The following is a 20,891-nucleotide window of genomic DNA, read 5'->3' as shown; positions in this document are numbered from 1 at the left end:
CCCTAACCCCAACCCTAAACCCAAAGCTAACCCAAACACTAATCCAAGCTCTAAACCTAACCCTAACCCTAACCCTAACCCTAACCCTAACCCTAACCCAAACCCTAACCCAAACCCAAACTCTAACCCTAACCCGAACCCAAACTCTAACCCGAACCCAAACTCAAACTTGAACCCAAACTCTAACCCTAACCCTAACCCAAACTCTAACCCTAACCCTAACCCTAACCCTAACCCAAACCCTAACCCAAACCCAAACTCTAACCCTAACCCGAACCCAAACTCTAACCCTAACCAAAGCTCAAAAGCCAACACAAGCCCAAGTTCTAACCCAAACACTAACCCAGGTCATAATTCTAACCCAAACTCAAACGCTAACCCAAGTCCTAACCATAACCCAAAACCTAACCAAAACTCAAATATTAACTCTAAACCTTACCTGAATCCTAAACATAGCCCTCACCCTGTTCCGATTGCTGGGACTCAGCACCAGATGTACAAAATTAGAAGATTGCCTGAAATAATTTTCCCCTTGACAACTCTATAAATATCACTTAACATCCTCATCTAATTTAATATAACGCCACTAGTTATTTTGCAAGCTGGTTAAGGAGTTTCAAAGGAATTCTTAATGTCATCAAATATGTTGAAATCCAAACTATGTAGAGTGAACTTTATGACTGTGTGAAAATGGAATGAGTTAGACAACATCTGTAATTATTTAACTGACGTAAACAACATGAGCAATGTGTGTTCCTGAGAGCCCCTTCTGTTGTACACGTACATGAATGATAAATAGTACTGAAGACACACTCAAATTAACTGTGTGATTCTACCCACTTGGCAAAGGCTGAAACCTATTACTCTTAAGTCATTGTTATACGACAGGCAAAAGTCTCAGGGAGCAGATCACTGCCAGGTTTACAGCCTGTGTATTGTTCATTCCACTTATTGAGGGGTGTTTAATGGAGGCAACAGGAGTACCACCCACTAGCTAGAGAGCCAGACCCTCTGGGGAAGGGGATGGGACAGTGGTATCATCACTGGACAATTAAACCAGAGACTCAGGCAATGTTCTGCAGACCTGAACTCAAATCCTGCTAGGGTACGCTGTGGAATTTGAATTCAGTGCAAATCTGGAATTAAGCGTCTAATGATGACTGTGAAACCGCTGTCAATTATCAGGAAAAATCCCAACTAGTTCATTAATGCCTTTTAGGGAAAGTAATTGCCATCCTTAACTAGTCTGGGCTACATGTCACTCCAGACCCAAACCATATGATTGACTTTTAAATGCCCTCTGGATTGGGCAATAAATGCATCCTAGCCAGTGATGCTCATATTCCATTAATTAATTTTTAAAAAATTTCGAAAAAGCCAATTGAATTAAGTGCCATAGTGGATATTTAACAGGTCAGTGGCAGGAAAGACCATACACATTAGCAATTGCCAACTCTTCATTGCCTGGCAGCGCCACTGGGAGAGTGGTGGCTGCTGCTAGTACTGAAGCTTATGATGGACTGAGGCAGAGGTGAGGAGTTCAGAGAGTTGGGGGGTGGGGTTACACAGATGAGGACAGTCAGTAACTGGGGTAGGGGGTCACTCTCAATAGACAACCCCCATCTCTCATGCCACGTCCCTCAATCAAGCACCGAGTGCCTGCTAACCAGGAATTCCTGACAACCTGCAAACAAGGTTGGCATTAATTGTCTATTTAAGGTCCTCCATTGTCAGAAGCCCAAGTAGGCAGTCTCCTGCCACAGATGTAACTGGGGCAGAGGCAGGAAGGTGGTGCTGTCCCCATTTGCCGCTTCCCTCCGATTAAATGCCCCTGCCACCAAAACCATCATGGGCAAAGTTTCTAGATTTTTCCCAAAATAGCTCTCTAAAACATGTCCGGAGTTCACAATGAGGTATTAGGTGAAGAATTTCATTAGACAGCACCTTCCCATTTGATCAGGAACATTGCAAGCTCTGAAGGGACATGACTATTATAAAGCAGTCACTGTCACAATGTCTGTAACAATGCACAGAGAATCTCTGTTTGCTGATGTTGTTTGAATACACTGGAAGAGTTCCCCAGTTCTTCTTTGAAGTCATTCCGTGCCACCCTTTACAGCCACCTAAGAGGATAGACGGGGCCTTGATTGACCTTCTTATCAAAAAGGCAGTACCTCAGGCAGTGTAGCACTCCCTCAGTCCTGCACTGTTTCAGCTTGGATGTTGTGGCCCGATCAATAGTGATCCCAAATGGGCTTCTCTGATTTGGCAGTTTTCACCAATAAAACACATTAGGTGGATAGAAAATCAACCTTCCTGGATTTACCAACTGTGACCATTATAACTGGAGTCAAGTCTCAATGATTATAACCCATCATATTAATTTGTACCCTCTGTGACTTAGTGATAAATAATTGAAGGTTATGATACAGCATTACAAAAGATTGTGACTGATTTATCAGTAAATATTTAATTGGGGTCTATGGTAGTGCTCAATCTAATGGAAATGATTGAACATACTGCATAGTCTTGTACCTGGAAACATTGGGAGCATTTCCTCAAGTGGGCTATGTCAGAAAATAGAGGGAGAAATGAAACTCAAGAGTTTTTTTTTCTGATCAGTTTAGCATCATTCTGTTCGCAATTCAATCATGACCCAGATTACAGACTGCACTGTCCATTTACCTTCCACAAGTAGGAAGAAGCCTTTTGGATTCTTGCTGAGAATCCTGATTGCTGTTGTCACCATTTCTTCCAGGGAGGGATCCGTGGTTTTATTTCTTTCCAGCTCATACTGGAGGTCACCATGTTCAAAAAGGGCTGGCAAACAGAGAGAGGGGCACAGAGTGAGTACATCACAGCAATCTCCATCATTGAGCTCGATAAGCTCTGTACTGAGAAATGACACATGGCTCAATGTAGCATGGCATAGAAATCACACAGGGAGCTGCTAACACTTGGTGGGCCTACATCCATCACCCTCCCCTGCCGATTTCCCAAATCCAACTTGTCTACAAATGCTTCGTCGGGCCTTCGGGTCTTCTGCCCCACCTCACCCTTTTTGAGGCCTAGTAGTGGCCAATTGTTCCTGCCTGGCCTGAATTCTGAGGCTGGTGGGAAGCATTCTGGGAGTGAGAAATGCCCAGAGAGTCATCTTGGGCAAGGCCATATTGGAACAATCTAACTGCGGGGGGGCAAGGGCACAGGAGTAGCGTCATTGTAATTTTAACGCTCTGTGTCATGAGTTTAAATCCTGGTAAGGCAAATAATTAAACTTGAATTCAACTTTTTTAAAACAAATTGGAAGTGAGAGTCAGCGTCATGGTGACATGGTCCAAAAAACCTACTTGGTTCATTAACGCCCTTCAGGGAAAGGAAACTGTTATCCTTACCTGTGTCTGTGTGTGATTTTGAACCCACAGCAATGTGGCAAACTTTGAAATGCCCTCTGAAATGGCCCTAGCTATCTACTCGAATGCTGCCTGAACTGCTGGGTTTTTCCAGAACCACACTTTTCTACTCAGATCAAGGGATGGGTAATAACTACTGGCCCAGCAGCCTAACTCCCACAGCCCCTGTATGAATAGAAAAGGTAGGTGCCCTTTCCAGCATCAACAACTTCCCTCTCGCCTCCCCTCTCAACAACGAGACTGCCCAGTTTTACCTGTTCCTGGGCATAGCTCATAGTCATTGCCTGTCCTGGCCACTGCGGGCACTGGGTCTAGGGCGATGCCAGCTCAGCAGCTTCCCCGAGCCAGGTCAACCCATTGAGTGAGGAGTAGAAATCCTGTTTCCAGCCAATTAATACTCATGACCATCCTCTGAATGTCCCACCTCGTGCCACTTCAATGCATCACCTCACAACTGGCACAGACAGCCCTCCCTCACAACCTTCACCAAAGATAAGCAGGAACTGCCAGCCTTTCTGGTGATGCTCATGACAGCCAGCCAATTTCAAAAGTGATTAATTCAGTGATAAATTATTAATTCAACATCAAAACTGTGCTACAGGAGTCCATCCCAGTCGGTTCACCATCCTGGGATGAGCAGAAGTCATCATAGCATTGCTATCTTTCTCTTTATTTTCACAGGATGTGCATGCCACAGATAAGGCCAGCATCAGTTGCCCATCCCTAATTGTCCCTTGAACTGAGTGGCTCCCTTGTGCTATTTCAGGAATCAACTACCTCGATGTGGGTCTGGAGTTACATGTAGGCCAGACCAGGTAAAGATGACAGATTTCCTTTCCATGAGAGAAACAGGTGGGTTTTATGACAATCATTTTGGGGTCACTGTTACTAAGACCATAGTAATTACTCTGAAAGCCAAAATCACCATTCCAATAGCTGTTTAAATCCCACACATGTGTAGATAGGGCTGGTGACACTAACTTCAGGATGAATCCACACTCGCACAAACTGAGCAACCATTCTTTCACAGGTTTTCGCGCTGTATCAGTGTGAACCAGGGGACTGAGCAGTTACTCCCTACACCCCGTGCTCCCTTTTCACCACAGCCTCCCCCCTCCTTCGCTTCCCTATATTCTGTTTTCCTCAGACCACAGTGATTACAGTCAATCCGGCCAATTTGAACCATTGATAGCCAACTGAGGCTAACGTCACACCCAACTGAGGCTAATGTTGTAACAACTGCTGCCTCACAGCACCAGAGACCTGGGTTCAATTCCCGCCTCAGGTGACTGTCTGTGTGGAGTTTGCACGTTCTCCCCGTGTCTGCGTGGGTTTACTTCGGGTGCTTCGGTTTCCTCCCACAGTCCAAAGATGTGCAGGTCAGGTGAATTGGCCACGCTAAATTGCCCATAGTGTTAGGTGAAGGAGTAATAGTAGGGGAATGGGTCTGGGTGGGTTGCGATTTGGCGGGTCAGTGTGGACTTGTTGGGCCGAAGGGCCTGTTTCTACACTGTAAGTAATCTAATCATCAAACTGAGGCTAATGTCGTATGGACTGAATTGAAGTTCCACCTCCTGCTGGGGTGGGATCTGAACCCACATCTTCAACAGTAACTCAATGATGAACATCAAAGGTGCTGGTGCACAAGTAGTCACTATGGCCAGAAAAATCCCAACTTTCTGCCTATCTGTACTGACTTAGTTGGGTTTAATTGAGGCACTACGATTGGGGCTCGGTAGATTAGGAAGGAGGAGGAAGGTGGAGACTAGAGGAAAATACAATTAACCAGATATCCAATATCTCACTAATAGTCCCCAGTGGGCTTGTGGTCCTCAGCTGGGATTTTTTATCTGGTCCTATCACCTAAATTACTCCAACGGCACCCATGATAAATCCTTAAGCTCAATCCTACTTTGACAACTTTTCTCAACTCACATTCTCAAGGCAAAGGGAGTTGGCAAGAAGTGGATAAAACGGAACACACTGTGTGTTTCTTAACCCGAGACTACATTCCTACCAGGGTGCAGTAGATAACACACATTCCATCTGCTTACCCAGTAAATGTTCTATCTTGGTCAGGTCAAGGCTTTTGAGTTGCTCTCTGTTCCAGACATAATGAGCGTTCTAAGGAAATAGGAATACCTGTTAGTGTATCATTGACACAGAAAAGAATGTTCTTATTGGTAAAAGCTTATCAAAGCATGTTACCATGCCCTTTTTCTCAAAGCACATCAATTCAGACCACTAAGTCTGCTCTTGTATAAGTTCCAAATACTTCCACAGACAGGGATTACAGTGTCTGAGGAGACAACTAGATATATCTGGACCTGTCCTGACTGTGAATAGAATTATCTGAAGCTCCTTTACAAACCTTGAAAGGAAAACAGAGACTTAGCCCCTGAAAAGGCAATCCAGAGAGGTATCCTTTAAAAGGAGGGGAGGGGGTCCAAAAAGAGGGGAGGGGGTGAAGGGGGTGGGGGATTAGGCAGGCAATCTGAGAGGGCGATGAAGGTTACTGAGAGCACACTGGCCAGTAATGAGGCAAAGGAAGAATTCTGGGTAATCCAAGATGGAGGACAGGAAAAAGTTTGGTTGTAAGAGTTTGAGGTTTTTCAATGTTGGACCTGATTTCCTCGAATTCTTGGAGCAGTAATTACTGTTTTATAAGCTGTTGCATTGTGTTGACAATTACAACATTTAAAAGGCATCAGAATGGGTACATGAGGGATTTAGAGGGATAGGGACCATGCTGGCAAATGGGATTAGATTTACTTGGGATATCTGGTCAGCATGGACAAGTTAAACCACAGGGTCTGTTTCCATGCTGTGTACCTCTGCGAGTCTATGAATGAGGAGTCAGGAATCCAAGTAATGGAAATCTTGGAGGTGTTGTAGACTGGGGTCAAGAGTATGGTGCTGGAAAAGCACAGCAGGTCAGGCAGCATCCGAGGAGCAGGAGAATCAACGTTTCAGGCAAGACCCCTTCATCAGGACTGGGGGCAAGTTACAAGAAATAGGGGAGGGTGAAGATAGTGCAATGAGTTAGAGATGAGCTTAGTGTTTTAAATGGGGTGGGGCTAAGATCCAATGAGGGTCAGTGAAATTGCTGGGGGTGGTTGGTGAGGGGACAGTTATAGTTCAGGGTTGAATCCAAGCCTGGAGGCTTGACTGAGCAATCGTGCAGAAGATGGAAAATTGGTTAGCAGGGCAGTTCTGAAATTTAAACTTTCTTTGCACTGCAAAAGTAACATGTCTAGACACAGAACCAACAGACTGGATTTATGTAGCACCTTTAACATAGTAACGTGCCCCAAAACTTTCTCAAACAGAAACTACAACAAGAAGAACAAATGAGAGAGGCTTGGTCAGAGATATACTTCTTAAGGGGTGTCTTGAAAAAAAATGAGACAGTGATGGAAAGATTTAAGGAGGTAACTGCAGAGCTTAGGGCCAGGACTGTCTACAGTAAGGTCACCAATTGTAGAATGAAGGCAGTGTGAATGGAAAAAGAAGCCAGAATTTAAGAGGGTTGCAGGGATGTGTTTGTGTCTGTGTGGGTGGGTCTGTGTGTGGGCTTCTGAGTGTGTATATGAGTGTCTGTGTATATATCTATGTGTGTGTGGGGGTGTATGTTTGTGTGTGTCTAAGAGTGTGGTACAGTGGATCCCACTAGCTTCCTAGTTGTGCAATAACATCTCTGAACAGATTGATTTGAAAATATCTAGGCAAATATGACAGTTGAGGAGGGGCCTTGTTACAGGTTAGAACTAAAGCTTTGAATCAAATCTAAAATTCTTATTAGATGTTTCAAATAAATCCCAATCTCTCTGAACCTATTCTGAATTTCTTAGTTTGAAATCATAGGCCAGATTTTGAATTGTGGGGTCAGGCACTTGCGTGACAATGAGTTTGAAAATCAAAACCTCTGAAGTCATCTTAAGACCCTATGTATCAGGAACAGTTTGAAATTGAGAAAGAGGAATACAGTTGAGAAATGGTTAGTGCATCCAGGCATGACAGAGAGGGAAAAGACAGCACTGTAAGTAGAATTAATGGTTGCCACTGACTAATGTAAGTACTCTTGGTAACACATTCCACTTTAATCATTCTCAGAGTACAAGTGAGGTGAAGAATTAGTTAAACATTTTTGCACATATCTGCAAAACTAAGGCTTACAATGTCAGTTATTAAACTGAACTAAAAGCTGACCTTGCCCTTTTTCATGTCTTTCCATGCTTCCACCAGATTCTTCCCATCAAGTCGCGTTCCATTGGCTTTCCAGTCATTAGGATATTCAATATCGGGAGTGTCCCTTGGGAACATGTATTTCCTGCCACCCCCCATGATCACCTGGAACAGAAAATAGGGAGCACTTGAAAGCTAAAGATTACACAAGCACATTACAAACACACCATTTCACTAACTGACACTGTGGCTCATGTCACTGTGGTTAACACTGCTGCCTCATAGCACCAGGGACCCAGATCCCTGCCAGCCTGTCAACTTCAGGCAACTGTCTGCGTGGATTTTGCACGTTCTCCCCATGTCTGTGTGGGTTTCTTCCGGGTGCTCCAGTTTCCTCCCACAATCCAAAAATGCGCAGGTTAGAGTGGATTGGCCATGCTAAATTGGCCATAGCATTCAGGGATGTGCAGGCTAGGTGGATTAGCCATGGGAAAATCAGAGTTACAGGGATAGTGTCGGGATGGGTGAGTCTGGATGGAATGCTCTTTGGAAAGTCAGTGTGGACTTGTTGGGTCAAATGGCCTGTTTCCACACTGTAGGAACTGTGGTTAAGAATTCCGCAAGTGAGCCTATCCATTGCTACATAACAGAATTATCTTTTATTCTCTGCCAAGTAAACATTTCTTGGAAAATTTCACATGCACAGATCAGATAGGGAGAAATTCAAAACTTTTAATTCTGCAGCTTATTTGGGTGCAATGGTTTGAGAATCCACAAAGTTTATTGAATCATAACACCTGGGCTTATCCCCACTGAACCTCCCTAGTACCAGGCAGATAACATGGGAGATACGATGGCTATAAAAGCAGGTCAGAGACTGGGAAGTCTGTCGCGATTAGCTCACCCTCTGACTCAATGAAACCCTTCCGCCTTCTAAAAGTCAGCAGTGAGATGGATCACCCCCTAATTGCATGGATGAGTGCAACTCCTCCAACACTCCATAGAATCCCTACAGTATAGAAGCAGGCCATTCAGCCCAACAAGTCTGCGCTAACCCTCCGAAGAGAATCCCAGTCAGACCCACCGGCCTACCCTATCCATGTAACCCAGCCTTTCCCATGGTTGACTCATTCAGCCTGCACATGGCTGGACACCAGGGGGAATTTAGCATGGCCAATCCACCCTAACCTGCACATCTTTGGGCTGTGGAAGGAAACCAGAGGAAACCCATGCAGACACAGGGACAACGTGCAAACTTCACACGGCCTGTCACCCAAGAGTGGAATCGAACCCGGGTCCCTGGTACTGTGAGGCAGCAGTGCTAACTCAAGGAGCTCAGTACCATCCAGGACAATACCATCCGGCCCGCTTGGGTGGTAGCCCACCTTCAGCAGTCATTTCCTTCGTCACCAATGCACAGTAGCAGCAGTGTGTACCATCAACAAGATGCACTGTGCTCACCATGGCTCCTTCAACAGAATCTTCCAAACACATGACCTTGACCACCTCGAAGGTCAAAGCACAGATTGATGGGAATTCTACCTCCAAGCCCCCTTTCAAGCCACACAGCGTTCTGGCTTGAAGCTATATCACCATTCCTTCACTGTCACTGGGTCAAAATCCTAGAATGTCGTCCCAACAATACAGACACAATGGGTCAAATAGCCCCCCTTCTGTACAGAAAAATTCGATGATTCTAACCGTACTAAAGATGTGCTTACATCAAATGGACTATAGTGGTTCAAACAGGTAACTCACTACCACCTTTTCCAGGGCAATGAAAGGCCAGGGAGTACAGTATATGTTGGCTCCAACCCCTGATGCTCAAATCCCATGAAAGCAAAGAAAAAACTGAGCAACTGAGAATTTTCGCTTCCCATCAGTATTGAAGCATTCACAGTTGCAGTGTAATATTGTCAGCCTCCCAACAAACAAACTCTCTCCACAAGAAAAGATTTTGTAATCAATAGGCAAAATACATTTAGTAACCATTACAGTGGGAACGGAAGTGGAGGTTTTATCAAATAGCTGGTCAAAGATTAGTGTTTTTAATTCTGAATGGGAAATTATGCAAGAATACATAAATCACCTTTGTCCCAGTGACCTTGCCAGACAGTTGAATCCTTCCTACAAACTCACTCACAACACACACACACGTCTTTCATTTCCTCTGTTTGGCAATCTCACAGCCTTACCAACAGGTTGTGAGGAAATCATTCAAAGCCAGGGTGAGTTCAGCTGTCCAGACAACTTCAGAACTAGAACCTGGCTTCACTCTTTTCTCCAAACTGGGTGGATGATATGGATAAACGGCACAGTAAATGGGGAAAGGGCACTGTGGGATGTGAAAAGGGCACTGCAGAGTCGATAAAAGACACAGCTGGGTGGTTAAAAGGGCATGGCAAGATAGATAAAGAGCACAATGGAATAGGTAAAGGGTACAGAGGCTTGGGAAATGAAGCAACAGGTGGATAATAGGGCATGGTGGGATGGATTAAAGGCACAACAGGATGGCCAAAAGGCACAGTGCAGTGGGTAAATGGCACAGTAGGTTAAGGGCATTGTGGGATGGGTAAAGGGGACAATGGATGGGTAAAGGACACAGTGGAGAAAGTGAGGACTGCAAATGCTGGAGATCAGAGCTGAAAATGTGTTGCTGGAAAAGCACACAGTGAGCTGGGTAAAGGACACAGTGGGCTGGGTAAAGGGCACAGTGGGCTGGGTAAAGGGCATAGTGGGCTGGGTAAAGGGCACAGTGGGCTGGGTAAAGGGCATAGTGGGGATAGAGCTGTGTACCAGCAGAACAATTCCCAATCTTACCCAGGGTTAACAGTGAAGGTTTGGGTTGACAGAGGAGGATGGGCATCGAGTAGAACTGAGGAACTAATGACAAACATGAGGAGGCTGGGGGAAGACATGGAGGTTCAGGATGTGCTGGAATCTGGAAAGGAGAATTTTCAGAAGTCCTTCAGAATTTCTATTTGAGCCATTGGGGAAGCAGCTCAGTCTGTCTAGCTGGAGCTAGCCTGCACACTTGCCCCCCTCATGGGTACACGCATCATACAGCAGAGCACTTAGCTGGTGGTCGGGCCCCAGAGGAGAATCACAGTGCTAGTGTTTGGGCTGGAGAACAGCGACTGGGATAGGCTGGGATTGCTTACCTTACAGCAGAGGGGGCTGAGGATAGATCTGACTGTGGTGTCTCATATTCTGAGGGTAGTTGGGGAGAAACCTCTCTCATTAGTGCAGGGGTCAATAAGCTTGGGGTACAGCTTTATTGGCAGGGAACAAGGTATTTCAAAAGGAGTTGAGGGAAAACAATTCAGGTAGCTAGAACCCACTGTTTAAAATGATGGTAGAGACAGGAAATCTTAAGACATTTGAGAAGTATTTAGATGAGAACTTGAAACACCATAGTATACAAGACTATGGTCAAGATTAGAGTGGTGCTGGAAAAGCATGGCAGGTCAGGCAGCATCCGAGGAGCAGGAATATCAATGTTTCAGGCAAAATCCCTTCATCAGGAATGATGCTGGAAGCCTTGGTGGCGGAGAGGTAAATGGGAGGGAGGTGGGGCTGGGAGGAAGATAGCTGAGAGTGCAATAGGTGGATGGAGGTGGGGGCAAAGGTGATAGGTCAGAGAGCCCCTGTCACCTTCACCCCCACCTCTATCCACCTATTGCACTCTCAGCTACCTTTCCCCAGTTCCGCTCCCCACCCTCCCTCCCATTTATCTCTCTACCCCGCAAAATGATCAGCCTCATTCCTGATGAAGGGCTCCAGCCCAAAACATCAATATTCCTGCTCCTCGGACGCTACCTGACCTGCTGTGCTTTTCCAGCACCACTCTAATCTTGATTCTGATATCCAGTATCTGCAGTCCTCAGTTTTGCCATACAAGACAATGGGCCAAGTGTTGGAAATTAGGATTAGAATAGATAGATGCTGAGAGACTGGAATGGACATGATGAGCCATGCTGTTAAAAGCTCTATGACTCTGATGGGACTTCACTACATTGTCTGCTTTGACCGGATGAGCTAAAAGCTCATTGAAGGCTAACAAATCAATTTGGGCAGAGTTAATTTATTTTTAAATTTAATTTATCGTATTCCCCAATATCCAGTGCAAACTTGGAACTAGGTGGGCACTAACCACCCTCAATATCTGAAAAATGGCCTTGCTCAAAACTCAGTCCCAGCATTGCTAGCTCTAAGCACAAAGCGTCCCTTGTGAACCCACGCCCATCCACACTTCTGATTTCTTTTCTATCAGCAGTAAAACCAGTCTCAGCAGCTAAACAGCAAACACACACTTGGCTACCATCTCCTTGCAGATGGCTCTCATTAAACAATAGGTTTCTTGATCTCTCTCTCTCTACATTTTCGATTCTGCTACATGAATCATAGGATTTTTTTCACACAGTCTCGGAAATTCAAAGAGCTTTCTTGGAGCCTCAGAGACACTATGTGGTGAGTGCTCATGACATTATGCATGCCCTGTGGGAGAATGATACGAGATTATCTTTATGTCAGGCTTTCAATAACAAATGCAATGTTTCCCAAACCTTGGCATCCTTCACAAATCTTGGCATTCTCATTACAAGCTCCCATTAAGAAGAAGGGGGTTGATGTGATTTAATCACGGATTGCAGTTTCCTCCCACTGTCCAACGATGTGTAGGTTAGGTGAATTGGCCATGCTAAATTGTTCATAGTGTTCAGGGATGTGTAGGTTAGTGGCAATAGTCAGGGGAAAATGTAGACAAATAGGGTAGGGGAATGGGTCTGGGTGGGATACATGTAGGGCCAAATGGCTTGTTTCCACACTGTACAGATTCTATGTTCTATAAGGATGAGAATTCATGCCTTACACTCCACTGAAGAAAAGTAAGGAAGGAGGGTAGCCTTGTGCTAATATTAATGTGCTAAGAAGCCTGAAGCCCAACTAATGCACTGGATGTGAGTTCAAATCTCACCTCAGCCGCTACATATGAACAAGAGTAGGCCATTTGGCCACTTGACCCTGCTGGATGAGTCCTGATTTCTTGGGATGGTACAGTGGCTAGCATTGCTGCCTCACAGTGCCAGGGACCTAGGTTCAATCCCACCCTCAGGTGATTGTCTGTGGGTTTCCTCCCACAGTCCAAAGATGTGCAGGTTCGATGGATTGGCCATGCAGAATTGCCCATAGTGTCCTAGGTGGATTGGCCATGAAAAATGCAGGGTTACAGGGATGGGGCTATGTCTGGATGGGATGCTCTTCAGAGGGTCGGTATGTACTCGACAGGCCGAATGGCCAACTTCCACACTGTAGGGATTCTATGATCTCAAAGGCAATTGAGGATGGGTGTACCCAGTGACACCCACATCTCAAGAACTACTGATCTTTTTGAAAAGCAGACTTCAACAAGCCACGGAAACAGAAATTGCTGGAAAAAACGCAACCGATCTGGTGGCATCCATGAAGAGAAAGCAGAGTTAACATTTCGGATCCGGTGACCTTTCCTCTCCCAGCAAGCCTCTGATTGGGTGCACAGGGCCTTCCATGCTTTTAATTTAACTGGGTCACCAACACCTTCGTGCCTTATGTGTGGTTTGAGTCCAGACCCATCTCCTTTCCCTGGGTATTGCCCTATAATTGAGCAGCCATGGGTCCTGCAGGCTAGAGGTGACAGTGTACACAAGCCTATCTGAGGAAGGCTCAGCAAGTGTGTGAAATCATTTCAGAAGGGTGTTCCTCAAACCTTGGTTTGAGTCTTTTGGGGGGTGGGGGTGGGGGGCTGATGTGGTTTCCATTACATTGCACCCACACGCCAGGCTTCCTCAGAGAGCCCTAATTCACTCGGAAGATCAGAAAGATGAGCAGGAGGCTGAAAATGGACCCATCCTCCTTCACTCTGCGCCCACAGTGAATCCAGAAAGGAGCTCCGTCCTGCCCCATTGGGCAATGCAGTGGGAGAGAGGCTGGGTTGTTTCCTGAATGACATCGAGGTTAATGGAGAGGACGTACGTCTGTGCCACAAACACATAATTCGGCCCCATAAACCCCCCACAAGAGCCAGCAGAGAGAGAGGATGTAATATTCATTATCATTTGTTAAGCCTGATAAGATGCTTAAATGGGATCAGAAACTGAGGTGACAATCAGTCAAGGATAGCCATGAAATAAGGCAGTCGAAGCAAAACAGGAAAGTTTATGGGTCATCAGCTGTTCACACCCTCAGGGAGAGATGGCCATAACCATCACACAGCTACTGAGGTCGGGGGAAGGGAATGATCATAATTAGCGGAAAACGATTCAGTCACTGTTGATACTAGTAGGATAGATTGTAATAGGAGAGAAAGTAGGAGAGACTGTAATGGGGAAGACAGCAGGGCAGACTGTAATAGAGAAACAGTGAGACAGATTGCAGTAGGGAGACAGTGAGATTGATTGTAATGGGGGAGTCAGCAGTACAGACTGTATAGTGCGACAGATTCAAACTGTAATAGGGAGACAGTGTGACAGACTGTAATAGGGGGAGTCAGCGGGACAGACGGTAATGGGGGAGTCAGCAGGACAGACTGTAATAGGGGGAGTCACTGGGACAGACTGTAATGGGGGGAGTCAGTGGGACAGACTGTAGTGGAGGAGTCAGCGGGACAGACTGTAATAGGGGAGTCAGTGGGACAGATGGTAATGGGGGAGTCAGTGGGACAGACTGTAATAGGGGAGTCACTGGGACAGACTGTGATAGGGGGAGTCAGTGGGACAGACTGTAATTGGGGAGTCACTGGGACAGACTGTGATAGGGGGAGTCACTGGGACAGACTGTAATAGGGAGAGTCAGTGGGACAGACTGTAATAGGGGAGTCACTGGGACAGACTGTAATAGGGGAGTCACTGGGACAGTGTAATAGGAGGAGTCACTGGGACAGACGGTAATGGGGGAGTCAGTGGGACAGTCTGTAATGGGGGAGTCAGTGGGACAGACTGTAATGGGGAGTCAGTGTGACAGACTGTGATAGGGGGAGTCAGTGGGACAGACTGTAATAGGGAGAGTCAGTGGGACAGACTGTAATAGGGGGAGTCAGTGGGACAGACTGTAATAGGGAGAGTCAGTGGGACAGACTGTAATAGGGAGAGTCAGTGGGACAGACTGTAATGGGGGAGTCACTGGGACAGACTGTAATAGGGAGAGTCAGTGGGACAGACTGTAATAGGGGAGTCACTGTGACAGACTGTAATGGGGGAGTCACTGGGACAGACTGTAATAGGGAGAGTCAGTGGGACAGACTGTAATAGGGAGAATCAGTGGGACAAACTGTAATAGGGGAGTCACTGGGACAGTGTAATAGGGAGAGTCAGTGGGACAGACTGTAATGGAGCAACAGTGGGACAGGCAATAATAGGGAGATAGTGGTACAGACTTTAATATGGAGAGAGTGAGGACTGCAGGTGCAGGAGATCAGAGTGGGGAGTGTGGTGCTGGAAAAGCACAGCCGGTCTGGCAGCATCCGAGGAGCAGGAAAGTCGACATTTCAGGCATAAACCCTTCAGCAGGAATGTAATGAGGGACTGTGGTATAAAATGCAATAGATCCCTATTAAAGGCAGCAAAACTATGAGCAGGAGATTGGCTCCGGTCCCTGGAGCATGGACTGTGTTGATTTCTGATTGTGATATCTGCAACATTCAACATCTATTTCCACTGGAACAGTGTGAGCACAGCAGCTCGGCAGCCAGACCCCCTGTACTACAGGAAGTTGACAGAGCGATATAGTTACCTCGATGCCAGGAATGTTGAAAATAAGTTGCTGAGCAATGTCTTTACAGCCCTGCTCCAGGGCCTCAGAGGGCATGTCGGAATCTGCGTACCAGTCTCTGTTCACAGAATGGGCATAGGAAGCACTGGGCGTGGCATGCTGTACCCGGGTCGTAGTTACAATCCCTGTGGATTTACCTGTGAAGAAAATTAAGGTCGAAAGGGGAGATTAATCCGTTTCCAATGCAGTGTCTGCACTCTGCCTCTTGTTTGTCCAATGTTACTGGCTGTGTCTTCAGTTGCCTAGGGCCTCACCTCTGAATCACCTGCTTAAACCTTTCCACTCTACCTCATAACGTTGCTCGAGACAGCGTACAGAACAGCACTGTGTATATTAATCCAACGACCCAGGTTCTCAAGCCCAATTAGAAATGATTTACAAGTGCTGGTCTCATCGCTCCAAATGAAAACATTTTAAAAATCATTTTGACCATGCTTTTGGTGGTCTATCTTAATATCGAATCCCATCTGGTAAGATTATTGTGAAATACCTTGGAGGTATCTGACTGCATTAAAGGTGCTACATACATACAAGATGCCACTGTAGTTTGCTTTCTTAAAGGTAATGTCTACGTTACTGAATGGTAATCACCTATGCAGAGAGACAGGCTTTTCATGACCAAGGAAACCAACGTGCAGAGTGAAGGCTTACAGAGTCGAACAGCACCGTGTTTGGAGAAAGCAAGATGCAACCAGGAGGTTAAATTTGGAGCATCTGAAGCTAAAAGATTGGACAACAAAGGTGGAGCTAAGGGAAGTGAAAACCTGCTTGGTTTTTAATTCCCAAGTGGGATTGACTCAAAGTAAGAGATGGTGCTCTCTGCTTTGCGAAAGGTAACAAGAGAGCGGGGTGATGATAATCAACAACCTGAGCTTCCCACGTAAATACAACAGTCACGAAAGCACAACATCTTTTCTTCCTCGGGCAGCTCAGGAAATTTGGCATGTCCATAAGGACCCTCACCAACTTCTACAGATGCACCACTGAGAGCATACTGTCCAGGTATATAACAGCCTGGTATGATAACAGCTCTGAGGAGAAAGTGAGGTCTGCAGATACTGGAGATCATAGCTGAAAATGTGTTGCTGGAAAAGCGCAGCAGGTCAGGCAGCATCCAGGGAACAGGAGAATCGACGTTTCAGGCAGAAGCCCTTCTGCTCGAAACGTCGATTCTCCTGTTCCCTGGATGCTGCCTGACCTGCTGCGCTTTTCCAGTAACACATTTTCAGCTATGATAACAGCTCTGCACAGGACAGTAAGAAACTACAGAAGGTGGTGTGCACAACCCGACCATCATGGAAGGCAATCTTCCATCCATGGACTCTATTTACACGGCTCACTGCTGTGGAAAGGCTGCCAACACCACCAAAGACCCATCACATCCCAGTAATGATCTCCTACAACCTTTTCCATCATGCAGAAGATGCAGAAGCTTGAACACACGCACCAGCAGGTTCAGGCACAGCTTCTTCCCTGCCATTATTAGACTGATGGATGGACTCTCTAACTTCAAATGATGTTGATATTGTTAATGTTGATTCTGCACCTCCTGTGAAGTGTAACCTCTATGTCTCACTCTGTCTAAGCACCCTATGATCTGCCTGTCCTGCTCGCGAACAAAGCTTTTCACTGTACTCAGGTATACATGATGACAATAAACCGAATCAAATCACATCGAAGGATGATCAATCGATTTCTATACTCATACAATTTAAAAAGAGCTCTTACACGGCACCTTCACATTTGCAAGATGCCCCAAAGTGTTTTCAGCCAAAGAACACATTTAAACTGCAATCACTGTGGGAAACTAGGCAGCCGATTTGCCCAAAGCAAGGTCATGCTATCCTTAAACACTGAAAGGAGTGTGAAATGTGAGGACACTTCCAGAGTAACAGACAGACCAGGATTGGACGTTGCACATTGGTTTCCTGGCAGCAAGGTTAAAGGAGCAAAGCGATCTCAGACAGACTGGGCTTAGACCGGGGTGCGATATGGCAGGACTAGTGGGAAGAATAAAGGAAAACCCAAAGGGTTTTAAAGATATAGAGAGCAAGAGAATGACAAGAGCCCATTAGGGACAATCGAGTTAATCTGTGTGTGGACCCAAAAAACAGTGGGGTATCAACAGACAGGTCACCTGAGGAAAGCAAAACAGAATTCAATCTGCAAAAGTGGGAAGTATTGCTTTTGGAGAGAGCCGACAAGGCGAGGAATTACACAGTGAATTATGTCACCCTGGAAAGTACTGAAACTCAAAGAGACTTTCGTGGATATCCACAGATCCCTGAAGGTAGCAGGTAGATACAACGAGGCTATGAGATACTCACCTTTATTCGGTGAGACAGAGAATACGAAAGCAAGGAGAGCCTGTCACTAAATTAAAGAAAAGGATGTGATTGCACAAAAGTGGGTGCAGAGGAGATGCTACCTGGACTAAAGAGTCTGAGCTGTGCAAAAGATCGGAGAGACTGGGATTAGAGCAGGAAAGGTTGAGTGGGTGACCTGATAGAGGTGTACAAGAATATGAGTAGCATTGATAGGGTAATAGGATGACATTTTTATTTTCATTAGTACAGGGGTCAACAACCTGGGAACATAGATTTCCATCGAATTAGAAGTGGAATTCGAATTAGCTTTATTGCTGCATGTTTATAAGTTGCCTTTTACAGCGCCGTCTCAGGTATAAAGGTACTCAGTACAATCCTTCACCACAGATCAGAGAAATGAAGGAAAAAGCGTCACGTATCAGCTATCCACAGGATAACCACAGGTCAGAAACACAAGAAGCAAAATTAAAAAGACAAAGATCACAGTCTCTCTCCAAGGGCTGTCCGCAGCAGCCCGGCACAGGGCATCTCCACGTAAGGTATAGAAGACTAGTCCAGGACAAATATTTCCACATAGAAGGGAGTGGGTATCTGGAACTCACTGCCTGAAAGTGTGATTGAGTCAGAAACTCAGAAGCATTTTAACAGTGTTTCGACAATCCTTTGTGTTGCCAATGACCTCTGGGCTATGGACCAAGAGCTGGAAAATGGGATTAATGTGGTTAGATCTGTGTTGACTGGCATGGATGTAATGGGCTGAATGGCTTCCTTCTGTGTTATAAATGCCTTTGAGTCTAAATAGAGACTCCAACAATTTCCCAAAGACAGATTTCAGGTTAACACCCTTATAATTCCCCTTATGATTCCTGATGAAGGACCTTTGCCCGAAACGTCGATTTTCCTGTTCCTCGGATGTTGCCTGACCTGCTGTGCTTTTCCAGCACCACTCTAATCTAAACACTGGTTTCCAGCATCTACAGTCCTCACTTTTGCCTAGCTTATAATTCCTCCATGAAAGCACTTCTCTGTCACCTTTCTTAAATAGGGACTGATATGCACAATTCCCAAATCTAAAGGAAACATTCCTGAATCAAAAGAATTCTGGAAAACTTTTCAAAAAGCTTGAAGTTGGAGATTACAAAGAGAAAATGCTGGAAATATTCAGCAGGTCAGCAATGTTGGCAGAGAGAGACACAGAGTTAATGTTTCAGGTTAATGACCTTACATCAGAGCTGAGGAAAGATAGAAATGTCATTGAAAAGCAGGTGATTGGGAGTGAATAGAAAATGAGCAAAGGGAAGATCTGTCATAGTGAAATATTGGAGAGCTATAAAAAACATGTCAAAGAGCTGGCAGTGCAGGGAGAGCTGCTAGTTCAGGTAACAGGACTGAAGTGATGTCCAGAAGGGAAGAGAATGGCAGAAGGATGAGCAATTTGCCATCGGAAAGCAAAACTCAAGAGAAAGATGAGAGGAAAATGGAACTTACAAAAGAAGCAGAATTAGAGTAGAGATTCCGGTCTGAAAACAGTGAAGTGAGTTTTGCGATGGCTGTGAAGGTGCCAAAAACATGAGCTGCTGTGCCTAAAGGAGCATCTACAATGTCCTCACTAACTTTCATGAAAACCTTTCAATGGAAAGCATGTGAATTGCCACTCGTTTGGACCATGATTTCCATCATTACTAAGATTTTGTTCAGATTAATGCTCAGGACTTCCTGTTTCAATGTTAACTATCTTGGCCCATTCTTCTACTGTAATGCTGCTGTAAACTCTTTACCCATATATTCAGTGACCAGATCTCTGTTATCAGTACTAACACAGTTCACATTGTTCCTGTTTCTCACAAGATAATTGTAGCAATGATTTGGCAATTCCACACTTCCCTGTATGTTTATTTCCATACTCCCTTTTTATAGGTCACAACTGTTTTATCACCCTTTTCTGTTCTTCATTTATTGCCCAATCACCAGCATCTCAGCTTTTTCTTAACCTTTGTATGTTTTTTCTTTTAGTTTTATGTTTTTGACCTCCTTAGTTATCCGTGGATGTTCTTCGGCAAGTAGAACTCTTGCCCCTCAGGGCTATGAACTGTTTTATGTCACATTAAATTTGTTTTCTTTTAAAAGCACTTTGCACTGACTTTAATTTATCCATTAACAGATTCTAATTGTTTACTGTGGACAGTCCGTGCCTCACTGCATTATAGGCGGAAGTAGGTACTGCAGATGCTAGGATTCATCAGATTCCTCATGAAGGGCTTTTGCTCGAAACGTCGATTTTCCTGCTCCTCAGATGCTGCCTGACCTGCTGCGCTTTTCCAGCACTACTCTAATCTTGACTCATTTCATTATAATCATCCTTAAATAAATCCAGAAATTTCAGGAGCTGTCCTGCATTTTTCTTTCCAAATATGATTCATACTAGAGCAATGTCCAAACCCAATGTGACTGCTAACTACATCTGATTCATTACTGAATCTAAATCAAACGTGGCATGTCCTTTGTTAGTTCCAGCTAAGAGTGGACAATGGACTTCAATGTTTGGGGTTTAGTCCTGCGGTTTATCTATGGATAGTTACGTCTCTTTCTTAGGTTGAAGAAATATTGGCATTAAACACCAGAAATTGATAAAGACGTGACCACTTCCATCGAGAAGAACAAGGGCAGCAAATACATGGAAACACCATCCCCTGCAAGTTCTCCTCCACTCACCATCCTGACTAGGAAATTTATCACCTTTCCTTCACCGTCGCTGAGACAAAATTCTGGAATTCCCTCCATGGAGTTGTAGGTCTGCCCATAGCACATGGACTGCAGCTGTTCAAGAAGGCAGCTTACCCTCACCTTCTCCAGGGCAATAACGGACGAGCAATAAATTCTATTCCAGCCAGTGACACTCACATCCGAAGAGTGAATAAAAAAAAAATCCATGCTCTAATATGTCCAAGTATTGACTTTCTATTCAGAGTACTATTGTCTCGATGTCAGTTACCATTAAAAGGTCTGTTATTTATACATTCACTAGCAACAGCAAATGGTAGTGGCAAATGACAGAGGGACTGAGCGAGAGACACTGCGGACAGCAGTCTGTATGAGGGAGATAGCTTATCCTGCAGAGATTGGTCAGGTAACACTTGGTTTCTCTAAAATGGATTGCTGCAAGTGA

At 45.2% G+C, this 20,891-nt stretch overlaps 1 protein-coding gene across 5 annotated transcripts in view; it reads right to left on the bottom strand.

Annotated features, from left to right (window-relative positions):
• The window catches only part of alpl (alkaline phosphatase, biomineralization associated), a 148,241-nt gene that overhangs the window by 22,781 nt on the left and 104,569 nt on the right, over positions 1-20,891 (bottom strand). For all 5 annotated transcript variants that reach the window (XM_043675574.1, XM_043675573.1, XM_043675572.1 and 2 more), the window contains 4 exons: positions 15,360-15,535; positions 7,620-7,760; positions 5,465-5,534; positions 2,686-2,820 (listed from right to left, as the gene is read on the bottom strand). In XM_043675574.1, coding sequence (XP_043531509.1) covers positions 2,686-2,820; positions 5,465-5,534; positions 7,620-7,760; positions 15,360-15,535 — 522 coding nt within the window. The remainder of the gene's footprint in view (positions 1-2,685; positions 2,821-5,464; positions 5,535-7,619; positions 7,761-15,359; positions 15,536-20,891) is intronic.

Source organism: Chiloscyllium plagiosum, chromosome 34, assembly GCF_004010195.1.
Source record: "Chiloscyllium plagiosum isolate BGI_BamShark_2017 chromosome 34, ASM401019v2, whole genome shotgun sequence".
NCBI classification, from domain to species: Eukaryota; Metazoa; Chordata; class Chondrichthyes; order Orectolobiformes; family Hemiscylliidae; genus Chiloscyllium; species Chiloscyllium plagiosum.
The sequence above is the reverse complement of the archived record's forward strand: the minus strand, read 5'-3'. Positions and strand labels throughout refer to the sequence as shown.